General features: G+C 37.0%; 1 protein-coding gene across 2 annotated transcripts; it reads right to left on the reverse strand.

Annotated features, from left to right (window-relative positions):
• Positions 1–375: 375 nt before the first annotated feature.
• On the reverse strand, positions 376–12296 carry LOC139132762 (endoglucanase F-like). Of its 2 annotated transcripts, XM_070699025.1 has the most exons (11): positions 12068–12295; positions 9951–10260; positions 9527–9697; positions 8973–9157; positions 8236–8395; positions 7837–7933; positions 6368–6533; positions 6087–6231; positions 4931–5096; positions 2494–2684; positions 376–1919 (listed from the first exon to the last, which is right to left on the reverse strand). In XM_070699025.1, the coding sequence occupies exons 1-11, from the start codon at positions 12182–12184 to the stop codon at positions 1885–1887; spliced, it is 1743 nt and encodes a 580-aa protein (XP_070555126.1). In that variant the 5' UTR covers positions 12185–12295; the 3' UTR covers positions 376–1884. The 2 variants fall into 2 exon arrangements, with proteins under 2 accessions (XP_070555126.1, XP_070555127.1); XM_070699026.1 differs by lacking the exon at positions 9527–9697 and having other exon boundaries at positions 12068–12296.
• Positions 12297–22207: the final 9911 nt, after the last annotated feature.

Below are 22207 nucleotides of genomic sequence, written 5' to 3' on the forward strand. Positions count from 1 at the left end.
CGCGCAAAGGAAGACCCGTTTGCATGTTTCATATCAATAAATAGACACAAAATTGTACCTGAAAATGTAAATATAATCCAAACATGACTGTATGATTGTGTTTCGACGATAGATTTTTTTTTCTGAAAATACACAAACGATGTCCCTGTAAATAATTATAGCATAGTAAAGTTAATTTTTGACATTGGCCTCATTGGTTTCGGATTACATTTGAACCTGTCTATTTTCACGTTAACTCTTGAAATCAAAAGAGGCTTTAGTTTTATTTAACCATTGTAATTGGCTACAGATTTAATCATTGTAATTGGCTACAGATTTAATCACTGTAATTGGTTACAGATTTAATCATTGTTATTCACTCAGTCAAAACGCAAATATTGCTCATTTAGATTTTAATAATATTACCGCCAAGAGTAAACTAACAATCGCTAGATTACTGAATAACAGTCATGTTTTACTGGTACATCTAAATCAACATGAAAACAGTGATCAGAGACGCTTAGTGAAACTTAACATTTCAAAACGTCACAATAGAGTTCGATTTAAAAAGTAAGAATGACGTGTAGTAACCGCCTGTGATGTCACACACTTGATATTCTTCCATTGTTGCACGGGACGTCGATGTTCAACCTATGAGTTTCACTTTATATCGTTGTTCGTTTCTGTAAAGTGTTTTTACTTAAAAATTGATTTTTTTATAAAATGGGAATCTCTATTTTTCATCTACTGTTTGAACCATTAAAAATTCGCCAATTTGTTGATAACAGTATTTCCGTATTGACAACGTCAACACAACAGTCCACGTCTGGAATGTGCTTTGGGAATTGGAAAACTGCTAACGAAGAAGAAAATCGTGAAAAATCGACTACAACATTGATTCAGTTTTTGATAAGTAGCATGGTTGTTTACTAATTTACCAAAGCTTTCACAATTGCCGATACGATTCTAGCAACTAGTGCATCTTTGGTAAAAATACTCAGAAAACTACAAAGTAAGAAGTGTCATTACCAGTGTCTGAGTTGATGATGATATTTGAAAGTCAATTCTATTCTAGTTAGAGACTATGCTCTTGTCAATTCATTGTCTACAAACGTATTACAAAGAATACTACTCTAAATAAGTACATGAAATATATAATCAGGTTTTACGGTCAACATAAGCAACTTAAAGTTATTTCAAATAGAATGAGATACTACACGTTTTGATATTATATGACATCAAAAACTGAATACTTTTAAGTGTATTTCAAACGTCGAAGTCGCTTTGCTGATGAGTGACTGCAACGTAAAATTGAATGTTTGTGGTAGGTATCAGATCCAGATGGCAAAGGAATGGCATATAACTCTTGAGCAGAGAGTTAACAAAGCATATTGAATTATGTGTTTGTTTTTGTTGATCGAGTCCCTGTGATAACTTTGTAGCTTTTCCTCGGGAGCATTCAACCTTTCTCGCTGTATTCATTTTAATCACACATCTTTGTTTCTTGTCCACTATGCACTGTGTGGTTAGACTAAGCATACATCACATGATTTCACACCATACATCACGTGATTTCATATGATACACAATGAATCAGTGGTGCAGTTAACGGTACTCCATGGATACTACATTTTACAGCTGGCAATGAGGATTTGAGTTCAGTGTTTTCGATTATTATAAAAATAATAAAATAGCTTGATTTATATTTGATAAACGAGATGTTCATATACACTCCACAGTCGTAAACACCTGGTTCTTTAATATGAATTGCGATTCGACAGCCGTGGGTGATTTTTCATGTTCTTTTCATGTTCATCCACAGTCGTATCGAGTAAATTGATAGGCCGAAATTTCCTGTATGAAATAGCTGTACTGCCTTTGGATTGGTACGTTTGATTGAAGACATCATAGTTGGCCGGTAACGTCTAAATGTTTTAGTCCTAGTAGGTAATGATAGAGAAAAGTTTCAAAATTATTAACATTTTATTTAGTTACATAATGATGGCATAAGTCGTGATCTTTACCTTCCGCTCCCACTTTCCACTTATCGTGAACAATGTATACAGCCTCGACTTTCCACTTTTCACTAATCTTACACAATGTATACAGAGCATGTACACACACACACACACACACACACACACACACACACACACACACACACATATATATATATATATATATATATATATATATATATATATATATATAAATCAAAACACCAACACATCAATTACAGAAACATGTAATGTGTACAAGACGTTCTTTATTGCACAAAATGATTCTGTCTTGAAATGAGAAATGTCTTCTTTACAAATTATCATCGATAATTTTTATGACTTTGAAACTTAGCTATAATAATTAATATGACTTTGAAACTTAGCTATAATAATTTATATAACTTGAAACTTAGCTATAATAATTTTTATGACTTTGAACAAGCTTTAACAACGGAAGTAAATGTCGAGAGGATCATATTCCACGAACTGATATCCCTAACTAAATGCAACTGACCTGCAACGGCAGACTGGAATCCAGCGTTGTAATCGCAAGCAACTTCATTCATTTTATAATTTTTCCTATCATCAACATAATTATCGAATCTGCCAGGACCTCCGACCACAGCACCATACAATATATAAGGATTTGGTGCATCTCTCAGGAGATGACTATTACCTGCCTTGGCAGGTGGACTTGGGCAGGAACTGAAAGATCAAGTTATTAAATATACCAGTAGTTAGATAAACATGAAGATAGGAGAGCCTGCAATTGACAGACATACGGACAAAGAAATCGATGCAAATTGACACAATACAAAAGAAAATGTATTTACTTCAATATTTGTTGATCAATATAAACAGAAGTGACATATGTTTAAACCTTGATATACATTGAAGATGAAATTGCAGTAAATCGATAATTTGAATGGAATATTACAAACATTAAGGATCACTGCAAGTTATTTAACGACACAGGCATGGCATCACAAACCATGATGTCATCGATAATAAGTAAACAATTTCATCTTTTGGTGGTTAAAACCACTCAGTATCAGGTGGTCACTGACCAGTATGGTACCTGGTGGTTACTGACCAGTAGGGTATCTAGTAGTCACTGACCAGTAAATACATAAATCAAACAGTCTCCCGTCTAATCTAATCTGCCGATCCTGCATTCTGATTTACTGGTTCTGCAGTTTATTCTACTGGTCCTGCATTCTAATTGCTGGTCCTGTCATCCTCGTCTGACATTCTAATTTGATCGTCACTCAGTCTAATCTACTGATTATGTAGTCTAATCTATTGGTGCTGCAGATATCCTACATACAGTTTTTACAAAATAAGTGCATCATTATTACTGGTCTGTAGTAAAATACTTAGATATTTTCACTAGTCCACACAAAATATTTGATGCCTCCTGACCTTGAACGACTGATAGCCCCTTCCAACATTCCTTTTAAAGTCTGAAGTTTAATTTGTAACAAGTTTATGCCAGTACTATACATAATAAGCTTACAATTGCGACTTATGAAAAGTACGAGCAACACGATTGAAACTTATTTGGGATAATTGGATCTACATATTTTTCAAATTTCTCAAAAATCTCAGGTGCCATATAGCTGAATGTCTCAATATTACAAAGTACTCATAAAAACAAGTATGTAATGTACAAAGAAAAGCAGATTAGCTTACATTTGCAGATTTTAATGACATTACTTCACCATCCAATCATTCTAAATTAGTTCCAATCGTGTTCAACTGCAATACAGTATTGAAGTAGTGCAAGAGCTATTCAATACATTAGGCTAAAACTATTTTTCCTAGTCCGTGCGCGTCACCGAGTATCAAAACCTGCTGTGTGACAGTCATAAGAACTTGCTTGGCGATCAAGAGGTAAGCGGTGCCCTAATGCATCGTCTTTCTTTAGCGCTTGCTAAGCTAGCTGTACAGACTGAGCGCTGTTTGTACCCCACTTCAGGTTCCTTAGTGTAATTAAAATTAATGAAAATGAAAGATTTCAACTTTTGCCCAAACTTTCCTTAACAAAATTTTCAATAATTTTCCCTGAAAACCAATGGTAAAAAGCGGGAGTCACCGTTCAAATTTTGGCTCCAGAGAAACCTTTTATGAAATTAACCAACATTTATCGACACTTTTAATTGGCCTTTGGGAAAAAAAGTTTTTTTTATTTTTCGCAAAAATAAACAGGTTAAGATTTGATTAATTCCATGAGCTTCAAAATGATCTCACAATAGTGGTAGACCAAAAAAATTATTGTAAAACCTTGAGAGTCCGAAAATCTGTCCCAGGGGAGCATTTTACCTTTTACAAGAGCTTGAAAAAACGGTACACTAAACGCTTTAACGTAATTTGACGATATCACCAAAACATCTAAAGATTTTAGCATGCAACCGAATCTTTAATTTTTGGTATGCAGTGATTATTTTATATCACGTTTATCTCTTAAGTATGGTCTTAAGAAAAAAATCATCTATTCAAATCAAGCAAATAATGCAACTTTTTCCGTTAAGGTGATTTTGTCAGCGAAAACAATTGTCGGCAAAACATTTCCTACCGGCCCAACAATTTTTTGTATGCCAAGTGTAATTTATCAGTAACACTGTGGAGTTCAATTGTTTTATCGGTAGGAAAATATTGTCTTTGCCGGGAATGTATATTTCCCGCATTTTTCAGCTGAAAATTAGTAAACCAAATATTTTCGTCGGCAGACAAAAGTAGCCAGTGACCTACATACACAGGATTGATATATAGTTTCCCGTACAAGAACAAATAAAGCTGTCATGATTAACTTTAGCCCATCGTTGTAACAATTTCATAGAGAATTCGGTCCCGTCGATTGATTAAATGTAGCCCCGGCTAGAAGTGTAGGAAATTTTTCTCAGTTCTTCTACCGGTGTATGCTAAATCAAACACACTTGAATAAGACTCACCTAGCCCTATGATGTGGCCTCTTTGGTGGATTTTTACCAAAACCAACGACAAAGCTTCTACCGGTGTCTCCAAGAATATAGTGAATTTGACTTTTGGCAAATTGCCTGTAGGCCTTGGTTTTAATACCATGATCTGCCGCCACTAACGCAAGAAAGGCGTTATTGGCTGCAAGCAACAAGACGATGACGTACAATGTCAGTCTGAGGTGAGTGTTTACAATCATAAACATCTTTGTGTTTTATTAACAACCGTCAACTTGGCGATCCACTCAGCAGTTTTGTTTCAGTATCATTAAGAAAAACCAAAATCATCCTAATCATGATAATTTTACACAAAGTTCTATTGTTAATGTTGTTTTTTGTTGTTGTTTTTATCATTGTTGTTAGTATTGCAGACATGAAAATTATTGCAACGATTCTATATTTTTATCGCTGTCTATTGCCAAAGATTCCGAGTTATTGAAGACACGAAAATGTACAGGTAGTGTGGGTAAGTAGGTTAGGTAGGCTAGGTAGCCCCATATAAATCGTCACAAAAAGAGTTTCATTGCTGTTCTGGGGTAAATTTAAAAAGGCAATAGCCGGCACGTATTGACACCTTTCCATCCAGTTAAAACTATATTTAACGATATAATTACTGATTATAAATTATTCGACATTACAGTACACCCGTAAGATGTACCACCATTGCAAGTATAATTGGTTTTCCTTACATTCTACTTGATAAACTCTGCAGACAACTGTACGGCAATTCATCACATCAACCAAAATATCGCTAGAAGGCTTCAAATATGCTTTATAAAAACCACTCTATTTATAATTTCAAACCTATTTCTATCCACTCATGTGTACTAAACGAACGCAATACTACTGTATTTCATCGCGGTGATGCCGTGCAATTTCAAATCAATTTCGCCGCCATTTAAAGTGTAAAGCGGCAACGGAAAACTTACAATTCATAGCCGAGGGAAATGATTTTATATGCTTGTTATCAAACTTACAACACTTTTGTAATTTCTCCATATAAAATAACATTTTTCATGCCTTGTAAAGACGATGTACCGAAGTGTATATTACAGGATGTAGACTGGTAATAAATCAAAAGTAACCGAAATTGAATTGAAAGTGAATTGAATTGAATTGAAATGAATCTCACCTGCGTATCGTAAAGCTCCCCATTCTGCTCGGAAAACCAAACCTTTAGGGGTATATGCCAGTCTACTATTAGGAAGCCATCCGTCTAAATAATTTACAAAGTGATCGCGATACATATCTTCCCGTGTTAAAATATATAACAAGAGCTACAGAAAACAATCGATAAATAATTTGAATTTAGCGAAAGAGACCCGTGCATGTCAACAGCATAAAAATAACAATGGATAACAAATCAAGTTTGAAATAGAAAAATACTCTTGCTACTGTATAAAGGCTACGTACCTGAACTCCAGGAGCGGGGTTGCCCCAAGCAAAAGACCACGCTCTTCGATGTAAATGAAATTCTTGGTAATGTAACTTGGCATCGTCAAGGAACTTCTTATCGCTGGTTGCAAAGTATAACCAAACTGCAGCCCACGCCAGCATGTAGCCAAAACTCTGATTTACTCTAAACATATAAAATTAATTTCGGATAAATCAAAGGATATCAGCTAGGAAAAAATCTTTTATAATACGTCTATGTGTCTCACATCTTTCAATGATTATACCTCATTTGAAACGTCACTTCCGATCGACATATGGTAATGTGCTGATTGTGATGATTATTGTGGTAGCAGTGATTGTAGCAGTGATGGTGGCTGTGTTGCAGGGTGGTTGTTGTGACAATTATGGTGGTGATGATGATGATGATATTGGTGGTGGCGGTGGCAGTGATGGTGACAGTGATAGTTGTTGTAAGAGTATCTAGGTTATTGTTATGTTGTGTCACTGTTTGTGTGTTCATGATTACATTTTTAAATCCCCTCCATGGTGATGGTGACGGTAGCTGTGATTGTGATCATGGTAGAGGTGATGGTGGTTATAATGATAATTATGATAGTGGTGGTCGTGATGATGGTTGTAATGGTGATGATTATGGTTGGGATGATTTTGGTTGTGATGATGGTTGTAATGGTGATAATGATGGTGGTTGTGATGATGATGGTGGTTGTGATGATGGTGGTGGTTGTGATGATGATGGTGGTTGTAATGATGGTTGTAATGGTGATGATATGGTGGTGTTGATGACGGTTGTAATGGTGATGATGATAGTGGTAGTGGTTATAATGGTTGTAATGGTGATGATGATGTTGGTTGTGATGATGGTTGTAATGGTGATAATAATGGTGGTTGTGATGATGATGGTTATTGTGATGATGGTGGTGGTTGTGATGATGATAGTGGTAGTAGTTATAATGGTTGTAATGGTGATGATGATGTTGGTTGTGATGATGGTGGTGGTGGTGATGATGATGGTGGTTGTGATGATGGTTGTAATGGTGATGATGATGGTGGTGTTGATGATGGTTGTAATGGTGATGATGGTAGTGGTAGTAGTTATAATGGTTGTAATGGTGATGATGATGTTGGTTGTGATGATGGTGGTGGTGGTGATGATGATGTTGGTTGTGATGATGGTTGTATGGTAATGATGATAGTGGTAGTTGTGATGATGGTTGTAATGGTGGTGATGATGGTGGTGGTGAAGATGGTTGTAATGGTGATGATGATGGTGGTGATGATGTTGTCTATTGCGGTGAAGGTGATGGTGGCAATGTTATTATCTAAGTCATTGTTACGTTTTGTCGCTGCTCATGTATAAATGATTGAGTTTTTACGTTTCCCTCAAAATTACTGGACCTTTTAAAAGCCTTTATTTCTGAGATAAGGAAGTGGATCGGTATCATATTTAACCAGCAAATTTATCTTACTTGTAAGGGCCTCTGGTCGGTCGATTGGCTCTGTGGGTGTTAGCAAAGTTGTACAGCTGTTTGGAATGCTTCAAAAGCAGAGACGCATACGATGTATCTGTAATTATGTTTTCCAAAGATGGACAAATGAAATGGAAGAAAAAATGTGTGCAAAGGAAAATGTCAGAATTCATAATACACGAGGCTAGAAGTACGGTAGTAGTGTACAGGATAGTGACAGGTCATGTTTACTGCTGAAATTATTTATATGTCGAGAAATTATTGCGAGAGGTCCTGGAAAAGTAATTGTTCTTTTATTTGTTAAAATTCATGTGACAGTTTGAGTTGGTTGTCTACTTCAAGAAGGAAACCTTATCAAACACGAAGGATTTTTGGAAAAGAAAAAAATAATATGTGTACTTATATCTTTAAATCCAATGGCACAAGCAGCAAGGGCGGCGGCAGTCTCTCCAGTAACATCTGATCCTGGATTGCTTGGATCAACTTTGAAGGAGGGGCGTGGTAGAGACATATTCTCAGCACGTCCCCAATACTTGTGGTCTATTTCAGGGTCGCCTACCTGTTCCAAGGTACACGTGTATTCATCAGTCAAATTTGCATTGGAAAACTAATGATTTTTAAGTTTAATTCTAGGACATTCAGAATACTTGACAGAAAGACGCAATAATTAACAGCTGTTAGGATGAAATCATTGGTACTGCACACGCACTATGTTCCTTCGAGAAGATGTACAATTCTGATCTTATTCCTTCAACTTCTTTTGTGTCACTCACAATTTATCGTATTTTCTCTATGTAAACATTGCTGTCTTTAAAAGTCTCGCAACTCCAAATGTGTGTACATGCAGATATGAAACGGAAGATACTTTATATGCAGTGTTTACGTGATAATGTGTTTTAAGTCCAAATATTTGCCCCATTGCGATAACAACACACTCTGTGCCTTACGTTCAAAAACAGGCGAAGAAAGTCTTCGACAAAATCCATATTTTCATCGTGCAACTAAATTGTCGATTGAACAAACAATTTCGTATTAAGTAAGGGAATAACTGCCATTTATTTAAGATTGAGGCGAAAACAGAAACAAGCAACATATGATAGATCATCTTGACAAATGAGAATTCAAAGCAAGATTACCTGATAATAAAATTCATCTTCTTTGGTGTGAGCTTTCAGGAAATAATCAGCTGGCCATTTAATACAGTCTAACATATATTGCAATTGTCCGGATGTTTCGTACGCATCTCTGTATGCAATTAATCCCCATGCTAAGACGGTGGTACTCCATGCCATGGGAAGGCCAAACTTAACATAATCTCCAGCTGCAATGGAATTTATAATTAGCCACAGAGCACATAAACAGTTGCAATGAGCAACGCCAACACATACGCACGCTGTGGGTTCGCAAAATAAATCATCGACGTCGATATTCCTTAACTTGATGTCATGGTATCTTTCAAAATATTTCGCATGATACTGTCACGGTTGCATGTTTAGTTAAATCTGTCATTCAAGTTCAAATACTATAAAAGCAGTTTTTAGAGCTACAGTTCCTACAGACCTGACAAGTACTACAAATTGCCCTTGCTTTCTTATCATTTGTTTTTCCTCTTTAATTAATCAATTCAAAGGGGATTTTCACGTGCCAATGGTACGGTGATTTTGATTTTGTATCATGTGATTAAACTGACCGTCAAACCAACCACCTGACAGATCCTCTCCATTGTGACCCATGTCCTCTAAACATGAATGACCTCGCCAAGGAATTCTGTTGCAATCTGGAAGTTGTCCAGATCGTTGGGCTTCGTAGAACAAAATTGATTTATGAAGAACTTCAGAGTAGTCGTACAGAGCTGTACTTTCTACAATGATAAAATAATATGACATTCTATGTAAGAATACATGAGCATATGCGAAGGATGTATCAAATACTTGAAGTTTTGCTCTATGTAAGGCCTACATTAGGATGTAAGTCTTCATACAAATTATTGCGCGTGCTGGTTATTGGTTGTTTAACGTGTTTTAGCTATGCTGGCAAAAGTTCTTCGAAATCTCTGTCGCTCAAGAGTGGAGTTTTCGTCGTCAGGTTATATGAAACACGAAAATTGACCTCACTTTTACAACGCCTTGAAGAAGCTTGTTCAGAATATGCTGATGGTTTGGTAACACAATAACCTCCATATCGGCCGGCATCACGTGAAACAGATTCTCTTCGTTGTTGTGCGCCAAGATCTTTCGCTTGTCTTTGCTTCTGGTGTGTGTCAGAAAATTCGTCTGTTTTCTGATGACTTGAAATATATTCCAAGTTTTTAAGAGCATCACAGGTGTCCACCGTATCTTTTGACGCCATTAATGTATGATGAAGTCCGGTAAAGTCGTAAGAGGAGTGTGTATCAAATCCTTCGTTCGCTGACTTGCAATTTTCCTGGAAAGTTAGCAGTAGCCGACGTCACGATGTAACATCATGTCAGGATTTTATGTTTGGTTTTCAAAGAATGTACACATACAGCATGGTTTATCACCATCACTTTACACGCATCTAGCATTAGGCCATGTGAAGAAAATTCTTAGTTAACCGCCCTTGGATTTTTGAAAAACCTACCAGCCAGCCCGCAAAAAAATCCCAAAACCCAAACAAACAAACAAACACAGAAAAAACAACAACATAAATCAATCGCACAAACTTTGACTTTCCCATGGTCACAAGTATAAAAGCTCAACTATTACATTCACAATGCATTGTTTCTTGTGCCCTACAATAAGCACGTTGTAAGCAACGCTTGGAAATACAAGTTATACTTGTATTAGTACAAGCATACTAATAAATTAAATCTAATAAATTAAATAGACTGGTTGTGTTACGAAGATAATTTGTCTCTGACGTAGGTTTTTTTGTTTTCTGTTTTTGTGTAAGTGGACGGACGGCCTGATATTTTTTGGTTTCACTTCGTAATAGTAATAGTCACAACTTACCATTTTCCCGATGTACTATTTTCATGTCTAGTATAAACATTTGAACAAACATTAACATTTTGCATCAGATATCAGGTAATATGAAATTTTGACGGTATGCGGATCAGTCTTATTATCAGTACTGGAAATGGTAGGAGCAATTATTTCAAACAAGTTAACCGTATAAACATGGAAATGTAGCCGATAAATCAATCCCTGTACCTAATTTTACTGCACTTAATTAAAGTCTCGAAGATCTCATCACTGATTAAAAATATCATTATTAGTGAGATCTGAAAGACTGCAATCGTGATTATCATATACCTAGATTCACGTGACTGGGAACAAAACAAATCATCTAGCAACTCACATCAGCGAATCTGTACTCTATCCGTCTATGGAAAAAACCTTAATCCATATTACATGTGTTGCACTCGTTAAAGCAACAAAAATGAATACTCGTATTTGAAATCTAGCAGACTGCTCTCATAAATCGCTCATGTACAACGCATGTTGCGGCCATTGGACTCCAATAGCTAACAACACTAATGCAATCAATACAAGCTTAGAGCCGTCTACTTTAATCATTAACATATTAGGGACGCCATCTTGTTTTGATCACTACCTCGTCCTCATTTATGGCATTAAATCGAGGTCACCAATTACATTGTATTCAGCACTACACCGTAAAAACCACCATTTTCTCGTACAGCGATCTTCCATAAAGTATTCTGATTTCCATAATATAAAATTTTCGATGATGTCTTTTATTACTACAGAGCTATGTATTTCACGAACTCTATGTCGCCTTTGAATCCTTGTTAATCTAGCATATAACTAACGCAGTGTCAATCAGTTCATCTTTTCATCTTGAGATGGAGCAGTGGAGTCAATGTTCACGATCTGGTTTTCTCAAATAAATATGACGCATTGACTGTGATCTAGTCTGTTATTAGAGATGTAATGGCACAGATGACATCTAACCATAGCTTGCGACATTATATATTGGTGAATTACTCTGTATTATTCCGCCATATCTTTATCAGGAAATAACCCCGACATATAATTTTAATGTTTAGTATATGAAATCAGCATATGATTTGTGGCAAGAATTCTATCCAAATGAAATATAGAAGCATTCTCTCTCCAAATCAGTGAATGATGAATTGGTATGTATAAATTTACCCTCAGTTTTAGTCTATTGGTTCTCACAATCAATGCCTACTGTACCCGCGGTTCTTTGATAACAAATGATAATTAGATATTTACATAATACTCACCTTGACTTGGTGAAAACAACAGGTGTTTTGACTATGGACTATTGGCTTGAAGCTAAATAAAATCAGTGAAAGAACTATTGCAGAAATTAGATCATAGGTTCGTTGAAATGCTACCATGGAGCGGTTGTAATGAATTGCAGTTACTGTAGCGAATTAATCACGTGAACAATACAACGTGCAACAGAAGTTGGCACAGGCATGGACAGATTAAACTCTGGCCATCGATGATTGATGTCTACTCACGTAATATCATACTTCATTTTACATCGTCAAATCAGTAGAAAAGGAAGCCTTGACAAAATGAAAAGCGGCTCATGCAAGATTTTACATCGTGAAAAAATTACCCTATTTTTACTGCAAACTACAAGTTGATGTGTTTTAGCGGTAAAACCAACTGAACACAGTGATTAATATTAGGGAGTACGACAGCTGCACAGCTGCCGGCAATGAAGAATAGGACAAACAATCATTGCAAGCGACAATTTAAAATGTTTTTTTTTCATGTATAAATTTGAAAAGTGGTGTAGTTTCAACTGAATTTTGCACACGTCACAACTGAATTGCACACGACAGAACTAGAATTTTATGAAACACCGGAAGTACAGGCAGATCACTTTTACTATGGCGGTGAGTTTATGAACTCAAATGAAGTGGCTTTATTAGAGTTTATTAGAGTTACTAACAGCCATCCAAAGTCAAGAAGACCCAGTACCACTGAGTTATTAGTGGCTTTCCAAAGTCAAGAAGACCCAGCACCACTGAGTTATTAGTAGCCTTCCAAAGTCAAGAAGACCCAGCACCACTGAGTTATTAGTAGCCTTCCAAAGTCAAGAAGACCCAGTACCACTGAGTTATTAGTAGCCTTCCAAAGTCAAGAAGACCCAGTACCACTGAGTTATTAGTAGCCTTCCAAAGTCAAGAAGACCCAGTACCACTGAGTTATTAGTAGCCTTCCAAAGTCAAGAAGACCCAGTACCACTGAGTTATTAGTAGCCTTCCAAAGTCAAGAAGACCCAGTACCACTGAGTTATTAGTAGCCTTCCAAAGTCAAGAAGACCCAGCACCACTGAGTTATTAGTAGCCTTCCAAAGTCAAGAAGACCCAGTACCACTGAGTTATTAGTAGCCTTCCAAAGTCAAGAAGACCCAGTACCACTGAGTTATTAGTAGCCTTCCAAAGTCAAGAAGACCAGTACCACTGAGTTATTAGTAGCCTTCCAAAGTCAAGAAGACCCAGTACCACTGAGTTATTAGTAGCCTTCCAAAGTCAAGAAGACCCAGCACCACTGAGTTATTAGTAGCCTTCCAAAGTCAAGAAGACCCAGTACCACTGAGTTATTAGTAGCCTTCCAAAGTCAAGAAGACCCAGTACCACTGAGTTATTAGTAGCCTTCCAAAGTCAAGGAGACCCAGTACCACTGAGTTATTAGTAGCCTTCCAAAGTCAAGGAGACCCAGTACCACTGAGTTATTAGTAGCCTTCCAAAGTCAAGGAGACCCAGTACCACTGAGTTATTAGTAGCCTTCCAAAGTCAAGAAGACCCAGTACCACTGAGTTATTAGTAGCCTTCCAAAGTCAAGAAGACCCAGTACCACTGAGTTATTAGTAGCCTTCCAAAGTCAAGAAGACCCAGTACCACTGAGTTATTAGTAGCCTTCCAAAGTCAAGAAGACCCAGTACCACTGAGTTATTAGTAGCCTTCCAAAGTCAAGAAGACCAAGTACCACTGAGTTATTAGTAGCCTTCCAAAGTCAAGAAGACCCAGTACCACTGAGTTATTTATAGTAGCCTTCCAAAGTCAAGAAGACCCAGTACCACTGAGTTATTAGTAGCCATCTTATGAAAGAGTATACAGCTTCAATCAGCCATGGTCTCTCACGTACTCCTTGCGTTTCAAAGTGGGTATAGATACAAGAGCTGGAGAAGATTTCAATTTAAACTTCTTAACGGTATCTTGTACACGAACTTTGACCTCTGCAGACGGGATGTGGTCCAAACACCCCATGCTTCTTCTTTAAGAGCAATGATAATGAAACATTACACCAGTTATTTTACTCATGTAAATTACCTGACATCTTTTTTTTTAATCTACAAAGAGTCTCTTTTTCTGTCGTCAGACCCAGCCTTCATGATGTACTGTTTTGAAACACAAGTGCCCAAGTTATTTACAATCATCTCATACTTATAACAAAACGATTTAGTGACGCAATGAAAATGAATAACATAAAACCATCATTTGCTCTGTATTTGTTACAATTTGAATACAACTGCCATCTAGAGGGCGAAATTGCTTTTGAAAAACATAAGGCAGAGACACATTGTTGTGAATGGATGAAAATACTACCAACGATAAGTGAAGCTATGAATTGAAAACATAGGTTAATCCCCTGAAGGCGGAAAATTTCCGCGTTACCCAATTAATGGCTTATGACCTCCAGAGTAAATAAACCCCATTGCCGGCAACAAGCAACTCTCCTCCCTGTTGAAAGGTATAGCACGCAGTAAAGGTACTTCTGTTAATCGGAAAATTCCGATAGGCATTCGGGTCCAACTTACCCTAAGTCAGCCGGAAGACAAGATTTTCTTTGCAAGTTGCCTCCTCTCTTTTGGACTCCCCCGTCGCTCCCTTGTCCTACCCCCTATGAGCTAATAATTTTGACCCAGGTCATCAAATAACCCGGGGCGATTCTGTGGCCTTGCCATTGGGTCTTGGACTCATAGTTAAATGGTCAAACACAATCAAGTAGAACAAAAGATCACAATGTTTGTGAAAATGACACCATCCGACGTCTCTGACATGACTTACAGTTCAAGTCACATGTCGAAGACATGATTGACACCTTATGCCTGATGAATAGAAGTTACTATTTCACTAGCCGCTTGGCGTTTTAGCTCTCAATAAAAACTAGTAAATTAATAATTTGCTCTACGTCTCCGTTATTATATCACTTCTTTTCACTATGTGCTCCGCTCTCAATATTTGCTTCGACTGGACATGCATTTGTTCTCACCAAACATCCAGAAGTCGGAAGGTTCTCAAGTCTACGGGCTATTATACCGCGATCCACAGGCGATTGTGGACCGGGTAGTTTGTAAAAGTGTAGTTTTGCTCTGAGTTTATGCTACGTTCCGACCTACTGATATGTAATACATGTACGTCGGAACGTCACACAAACTACACTTTTACAAACTACCCGGTCAACATAACGCCTGTGACGCGATTACACAAGCTACACGGTCGCACCACTCGTACTGTATTGCGAAAACGCTTTTCTGCGACACTAATCGATTATGTCTCCTCGCAAACGTCCTAAGGACCTGATTGCGACCCTTGTGTGATTGCGTTCGGTAGTTGAGTATAAGGATTGAGAGATTAATGTATCAAAATGTACAACACATTCACGCAACTGGGCTATCATGTTCTCGGTAGCTCACAACAATTTAGGCTGCGTTCACAAATAACGATTGGGGGGGGGGGGCCTGGAGGAATCGCGATTGAAATCTTATTATTTTTCAGATCCCCCTCAATACCCTAAAACAATTTCAAATGCCCCCCCTCTATATGATCAAAATTTTTAAGCCCCCCCCCCCCAACTATCACAAGCACGGATATTTGTAAAGGATGTGCGCGCAGACAAAATAAACACGTATTGCGTCATTCCTCTCGCAGATGTTTAACATTACCTGTTACTTGTACTTTGTAAAGTCATATTTCTTAGGCAAGTTCTTAAATTTATTCATTTTTAAACGCATCAGTGAACTTTTTGGATTTATCAGTCTAAGCCAACTTGAGTTAATCCAAATCTGGCCAGGCCAATTGCTCCTGCCGAAGAGCACACAAAATGACGATCTTGAGAGAGTATGCAAATTGTGAATTCTGACTGATTGCCATATTGTAAAAAACTGATCACAGTGACCCACCAAATTTTTTTTCAAAAGTACAAGACATGTATGAATTAGATGCTACTCAAAATTGACAATATTGTAAGGTTAAAATATTCCATCAAATAAATGTTTTAATCTCTGAAATTTTGAGTGTAATAATGGCAAATTTGGTTAAAAAATAAACAATTCCATTTAGTCAGATATTTTTTCATTTAGTCTTTTTTACTGTTCAAAGTTTTACTTTTGTATTATTTTATGCCGTGGCTATGGAAATTTAGAAAATTGAACATGATGACCCAATCTTTTTTCTTTAATATTATTCTCATATGCCAGAAAGTCTCCTGGTCTTCCATGTGTTGCCATCGGCCTAATCTTGTGTATAAGTATGTTTCACTATCATCAGCGTCACTTGACACAAAGATCGTCTTCAACTACCATGTACATCAGAGTCAGAGGTATCTCTATCACTGCTCAGGTATGCAGTGACAGTGACACTGCAGTAGCAGGGCAGTATCAGATAGTGACACTGCCCGTAGGCAGTAGCTGTATTAACTTTGATAATTTTGACAATATTTTTGTTCAGTTTATACAACTGTGTTCTTGTTCTACTCCCTACAGCATTATTCAGCTTGCTATCACAGCCTGTGTATGTGTTCCATGCATTTGTATCACTGACAACTGACTGTCACTGATTAAATTATCACCTAATACATATTTATATATACAGGCTTTGTCGAAATATTAATATTGTGTGTTTGATTATGCTGTATGGAGACAGCAAGAAACTGAAGTTGATATATTACATAGAAATATTGCAAAAATCATCAACAGTTGCAGCTTCTGCCCTGTTACTGGGGTCGTTTGGGTTTTTTTATGACAAATCACACGTTTCGATTTTTTCAAGATAAAAGTCATGAAATGTGACAAAATGGTTCTAGATTTTGTTAAATGATTACTAACATTAAAACAATTTGATGACATAAAAATGGTATTCATTTTCATTGAATCACCTACAAAAACTTGGAATTGGAAAATGGAAAACATAAAAGGGAACCAAAAAAATTTTCAAGTCCCCCCCCCTTACAGGCAGAGCAAAGTTTTCAAGTCCACCCTCTACTACCCCAAAAATTTTCGGAACCCCCCCCCCCCCGAATTCCTCCGCCCCCCCCCACCATTTTTTGTGAGCGCAGCCTTATGGTTGAGAGGGCGAAAGTCTCAGGCTCGAGGGAGCATAAGCAGTATGCAGTACATTGCATGCTTTCTGATAAAGAAAAGCTGGTTTCCATGCAAAATCCGGCTTTGACTAATGTTCCCGTCCTGTTTCCGAGAATAACTTTCGAGCTGCGTAGCTTAGTAATGTTGAGGTCAAGATATCCGAATCCTTCGTGTTCGAAATGCTTCTTGATTTGCAGAGAGAGCACTCGACTCTTCTTGTTGTTTTAACTTAGCAAACGGGGTCAGTTGAAAATTCAAAGCAAAAAAACCGCGGTGTTTAAAATCTGCAGGCACCAAGCGACAACCCTGCTTGTATTGTCGAGCATAGGGAGCGAGAGGGTCTCGCTCCAACGGTATATATGATATATCTCTCTAAACTTGCATTGTATCACGGTCCCTCCATGAAGCGACCGTGATTGTATGTTTAACTACTGTCTATGCTTATAGGGATTGCAACTGTTGCAAGAACGCAGTTGATAAACTGTACAAGTTGAAGGCAAATGTTGGAGCTAATAAAGCCGTTTCCGTTCTTGTTCTTGACTTACACGGAATTGTTCAGTGTACCCATGAAGCCTGGTTAGGGACTGGTCAGTTTATTCTGCCTGGGGGCCGGTGGATTCATGGGGGGGGGGGTGTCACCCTGTTTTTGACTTTGGTGATAGAGGGTCACCATGTTTTTGAAATGCCCAATAGGGGGGTCAGTGTGTGTTTGAATTTTGACACAGGCTCATCATTGCCTAAAACGCATCGTGTCAGCCTCAAATTTCATCATTCAGTTGCATTTTTCGGCGCGCCCTTCGGGCGCGTAACTTTAGAAATCAGACATATTTTTCAGCACGTCCAACTTTAACATATCAGGCATACATATATCTGAGATATCTGTATGTTCAATATTTTTCAGCATGCTCTTCGAGCGCATTACTTTAATATATCAGACATTTTTCAGCACACCCTTCCTGTGCATGACTTTAATATGCAAGACATATATATCAGAGACATCAGGATGTTTCATATTTTTCTCCGCGCCCTTTGGGCGCCATACTTTAATACATCAGAGATATATGCCAGAGATATCTTGATGTTTGCTAAGTGAAAGTGTACCGTTATGAAATCTGCAATTTATATGAAAAGCATGGCAAATTCCTGATACTTTTCTGTTCTCTCTATGAGAATTCAGTATGAGAAAGCAACATGCACAAATATTTCACAATATATATTTGATACAGTGACTTATTTTAGAGATAGAAAAATGACAAGATATCTTTCGTTCTCATTGATGCAACTGTTTTCCTTTGTGTCTCAGGTTTTCTGTAGAATGATGCTTTTTTATGACCAAAATAACAGTTAAAAAAGGCAGTTTTTGTCATTATTAGCTGTGCTTTTATGGTTTCAATGTTACAGGGAAAGGTCATCTCAGACACTGCACACATCAGATTTGGCTAAAATGCATCTCTATGGCTCCTCAGGAGATTTAATTGGATGGCTGGCCCATCAAAATTTTTGATTTACTGCTTTTTCCTCTTTGATATTAATGATTGACATCCATTTCTGTACAACAGTTCAGGACATCTGGTTAAGCATAGAAAGTATGAAATACATTCACAGCTCATTCAAAATGTACTATATTCAAACTTTGAGTTTGACACTTTGAAATTCCTATCTTACAACTGACATGTCAACAATTTCTTTAAAACACAGAATGACTGTTAAGATATAAATGTATGTAAAATATATATATATATATATATATATATATATATATATATATATATATATATATATATATATATATATATATATATACGAAGTATGCGGTTCGACTTGTCCGATACAAAGTGCTCAATACAAAAGTAGAGCGAGATATATAAGGGATGCTGGAGAATTGATTTACAATGTCATCTCTACAACGTTGTTTCGTGAGTCGCGAAACTCACTCATCAGGAGACTATACTATATTATATATATATATATATATATATATATATATATATATATATATATATATATATATATATATATATATATATATAATTTGTGTCCACCTTTTGTTTTACAGTTGTCGCGTGCCGGGGGGGTCACCCTGTTTTCGAAATTTGGAATGGGGTTCAGCCACTTTTTGACGTCGGCAAAAAATAATCCACCGCCCCCACCCCCAGGCCGAAGAAACTGACCAGTCCCTTAAGTTAGATGTGATGTTAGGCACGTCGGCCAACGTGGTTTTTGCCTGGCCAGCCGGAAGAGTATGAACCCCTCCGATACGTTTCCAAGGTGTGTTGAACACATACCACGTACTCATGGGAGGTCCTCCTTTCCGACCTGTTCGTTTATAAATGAATATTCAAGTTTGTTTTGCCTTCTGTTTGCTTCTGAATAATATTAATATAAAGTGTCCAGTGGTTTTACGGATCACCTCTGGAGCAATCTGTGACAGTTCGCCACTGGACACTCGATGGACGTCGCGTAAGTTGACATAGGCTTATCCGAAAGACTATGATCAGTTTTCAACCACGTAAATCTCTCTCTCTCTCTCTCTCTCTCTCTCTCTCTCTCTCTCTCTCTCTCTCTCTGGCCTATCTTTGTTTGTATTTTATCGACATTTATCTAACGGTTTCAGGTCACTGCTCAATGCAACGTTGTTGTCAATTTTCCTGTGTCGGGTATCGTCACTCTAATATTAGTTTTTTTCCTGCCATATTTAATATCAGACTCAAAAAACAACGCGAACAACGCTGATAATATATTGCATCTTTCGTATCGAAAGTCGGCAAAGTTTGTACCTGGTGACATGTCACAGCCAGGAGCAAGTTATCACCATCGAATGTCTTTAAAGTTTGCAAATTTGCTTCCAAATGCACATATTATAATGCACAGGCAACTCATTGCGTAAAATATTGTAATGAATTTATGTTAATTTCACCATTGAGAAAGACTATGACTGTTCGTACATGGATGTCTATTTTTGTACATCAATGGTTCGTACAACGGTCCAGGGCTCAAAGTTGCGACCATTTTAGTTGCATAGGCGACCAAGTTTTACGAGATTGCGACTAAATGATTTAGGTTAGTCGCTTTTTCAATTCAATTCAGTTCAATTCAATTCAATTCAATTCAATTCAATTCAATTCAAATTACTTTATTGTCCATTAATGAAACACGCACATTTTCTCTGGGCACCACAAAGCTTCTGATTTACAATAAAAACACACATGTACAAAATCTTGAAAAAATTCAATAAATTACGTATAAAATCCCCAGTGTAAAACTGCTACAGCTAACGGAATAAAAAACTTTTTGTACAAGATTTTACGCGCAAAAGGTACCTTAAGTCGTCGACCTGACAGGATGATTTTGAATTCTGTGCTGAGTGGGTGTGTTTGATCCTGATGGATCTGAATGGCTTTCCTCTTCAAAGATTGGTAATATATTACTGAAAGTTGCCGTTGTTTTATACCAACAATCTTTCCTGCCAGATTGACGACTTGTGTTAATCTCATTTTGTCCTTAACTGAGAGGTTCCCGTACCAGGATACAATATTAAACGTTAAGATGCTCTCAACAAGCGAACGATACACAGTTACTGAAATATTCTTGCTGACATTAAAGCCTCTCAGTTTCCTGAGAAGGAATGAGCGCTGCTGTGCTTTTTTACAAATAAATTCAATGTTGTCTGTAAAACGACATTTCGAATCTAAAATTGTACCAAGATATTTAAAAATTGACACTCTTTCAATTTGTTTCCTATCTTTAGTTATCGGTCAAAGTAATGAGTCCGGAACTTGCTTCTGTGCTCCCATGATACAAAGTGCTTTAGTTTTACCGACATTTAACTCAAGAAAGCTTTGGTCAAACCAAGACCTCAAATAATCTATTAATAGAAAATATTTATATTTTTTTATTTTATTTATTTATTTGCACAAAATGATACATAAAACACCACAAAATGAACAAAATTGTGCATGGATTACACAGAAAAGTCGAAAGACTTATTTCCACTGTGGTCCATATTAACAAAAGATTAACAAAAAAATGGAAAAAGTACAAAGTGAGAAATCCGACAACAGAGAATAAAACAAGCACTTCCAAAAATAAGTTAAACGGACTAAAACCCTCTGCAAATCACACCAAAGATTAAATGAAATCTCTCCTGACACGTTCGACATAAGAATCTTGCAAATGACGTTTTAACTTTTTCTAAAATTGTAATTGGAATCAATATTCCTTATACTACGTGGAAGGCAATTCCATAACTGCGAAGCTGAGTACTGAAAACTTGTTTGAAATAATTTAGCTCCTCCTGGGATAAAAACTGAGTTATTGCCAGAACGTGTATTATAATTGTGTACATTTTGTCTGGTAATAAAATTTGACGCTAGGTAGGATGGAGCTTGACCCCGTATTATTTTATGCATGAGATTCAGTTTCAGATACGACACCCTTTGCTCTACACAAAGCCACCCAAGTTTTTCAAAGTGAGCTGGCCCAATATGTTCCCTGGGGTGCATATCTAGAACAAACCTTATTATTTTATTTTGAGTTGTTTGTAGTCTATGTTTACTGACAACCTTCAAACCTTGATACCAGTAGGCACAGGCATAATCAAAAAGACAATTAATGAGACTGTTGGCAATAAGTATACGTGTTTTCCTGTCCAAAAAGTGACGTTTGCGAAACAAAAACTTCAGACGAATGTTTGCCTTCTGAATTATTTGTGTGGCCATATACTCTCTCCTGATAGTGTTTGATCCAGATTGGCACCCAAATAATTAACGATGTCCTTGGCGATGACATTGGTATCGTTACAGACTATTTCCAGTTTAGACTGTTCTTTTAAGAAATGATTCGAGCCAAAAAGAATTGACTCAGTTTTACCAGATGTAAAATCAATTTGTTATCCACTAACCATTCATTCAAACTTTGCAATTCTAAGCTTAGTTCGTTTTGTATTTTACCAATATCCTTGTCAGACACCATCAGTGCTGAGTCATCAGCATACAAAAGAAATTTACAATTTACAGCAGAACACATGTCATTAACATATATT

This window comes from Ptychodera flava, chromosome 5, assembly GCF_041260155.1.
Source record: "Ptychodera flava strain L36383 chromosome 5, AS_Pfla_20210202, whole genome shotgun sequence".
Taxonomy (NCBI): domain Eukaryota; kingdom Metazoa; phylum Hemichordata; class Enteropneusta; family Ptychoderidae; genus Ptychodera; species Ptychodera flava.

What these genes read in the sequence shown, in the direction of transcription:
- LOC139132762 (XM_070699025.1), bottom strand. Translation starts at nt 12,184, where the DNA reads ATGGTAGCATTTCAACGAACCTATGATCTAATTTCTGCAATAGTTCTT. An exon ending in TTCTTCAAGGCGTTGTAAAA is followed by an intron (nt 9,698 to 9,950) that starts GTGAGGTCAATT and finishes TTATCATTGTAG; the next exon opens with AAAGTACAGCTCTGTACGAC. An exon ending in GTCAGGTGGTTGGTTTGACG is followed by an intron (nt 9,158 to 9,526) that starts GTCAGTTTAATC and finishes ATTCCATTGCAG; the next exon opens with CTGGAGATTATGTTAAGTTT.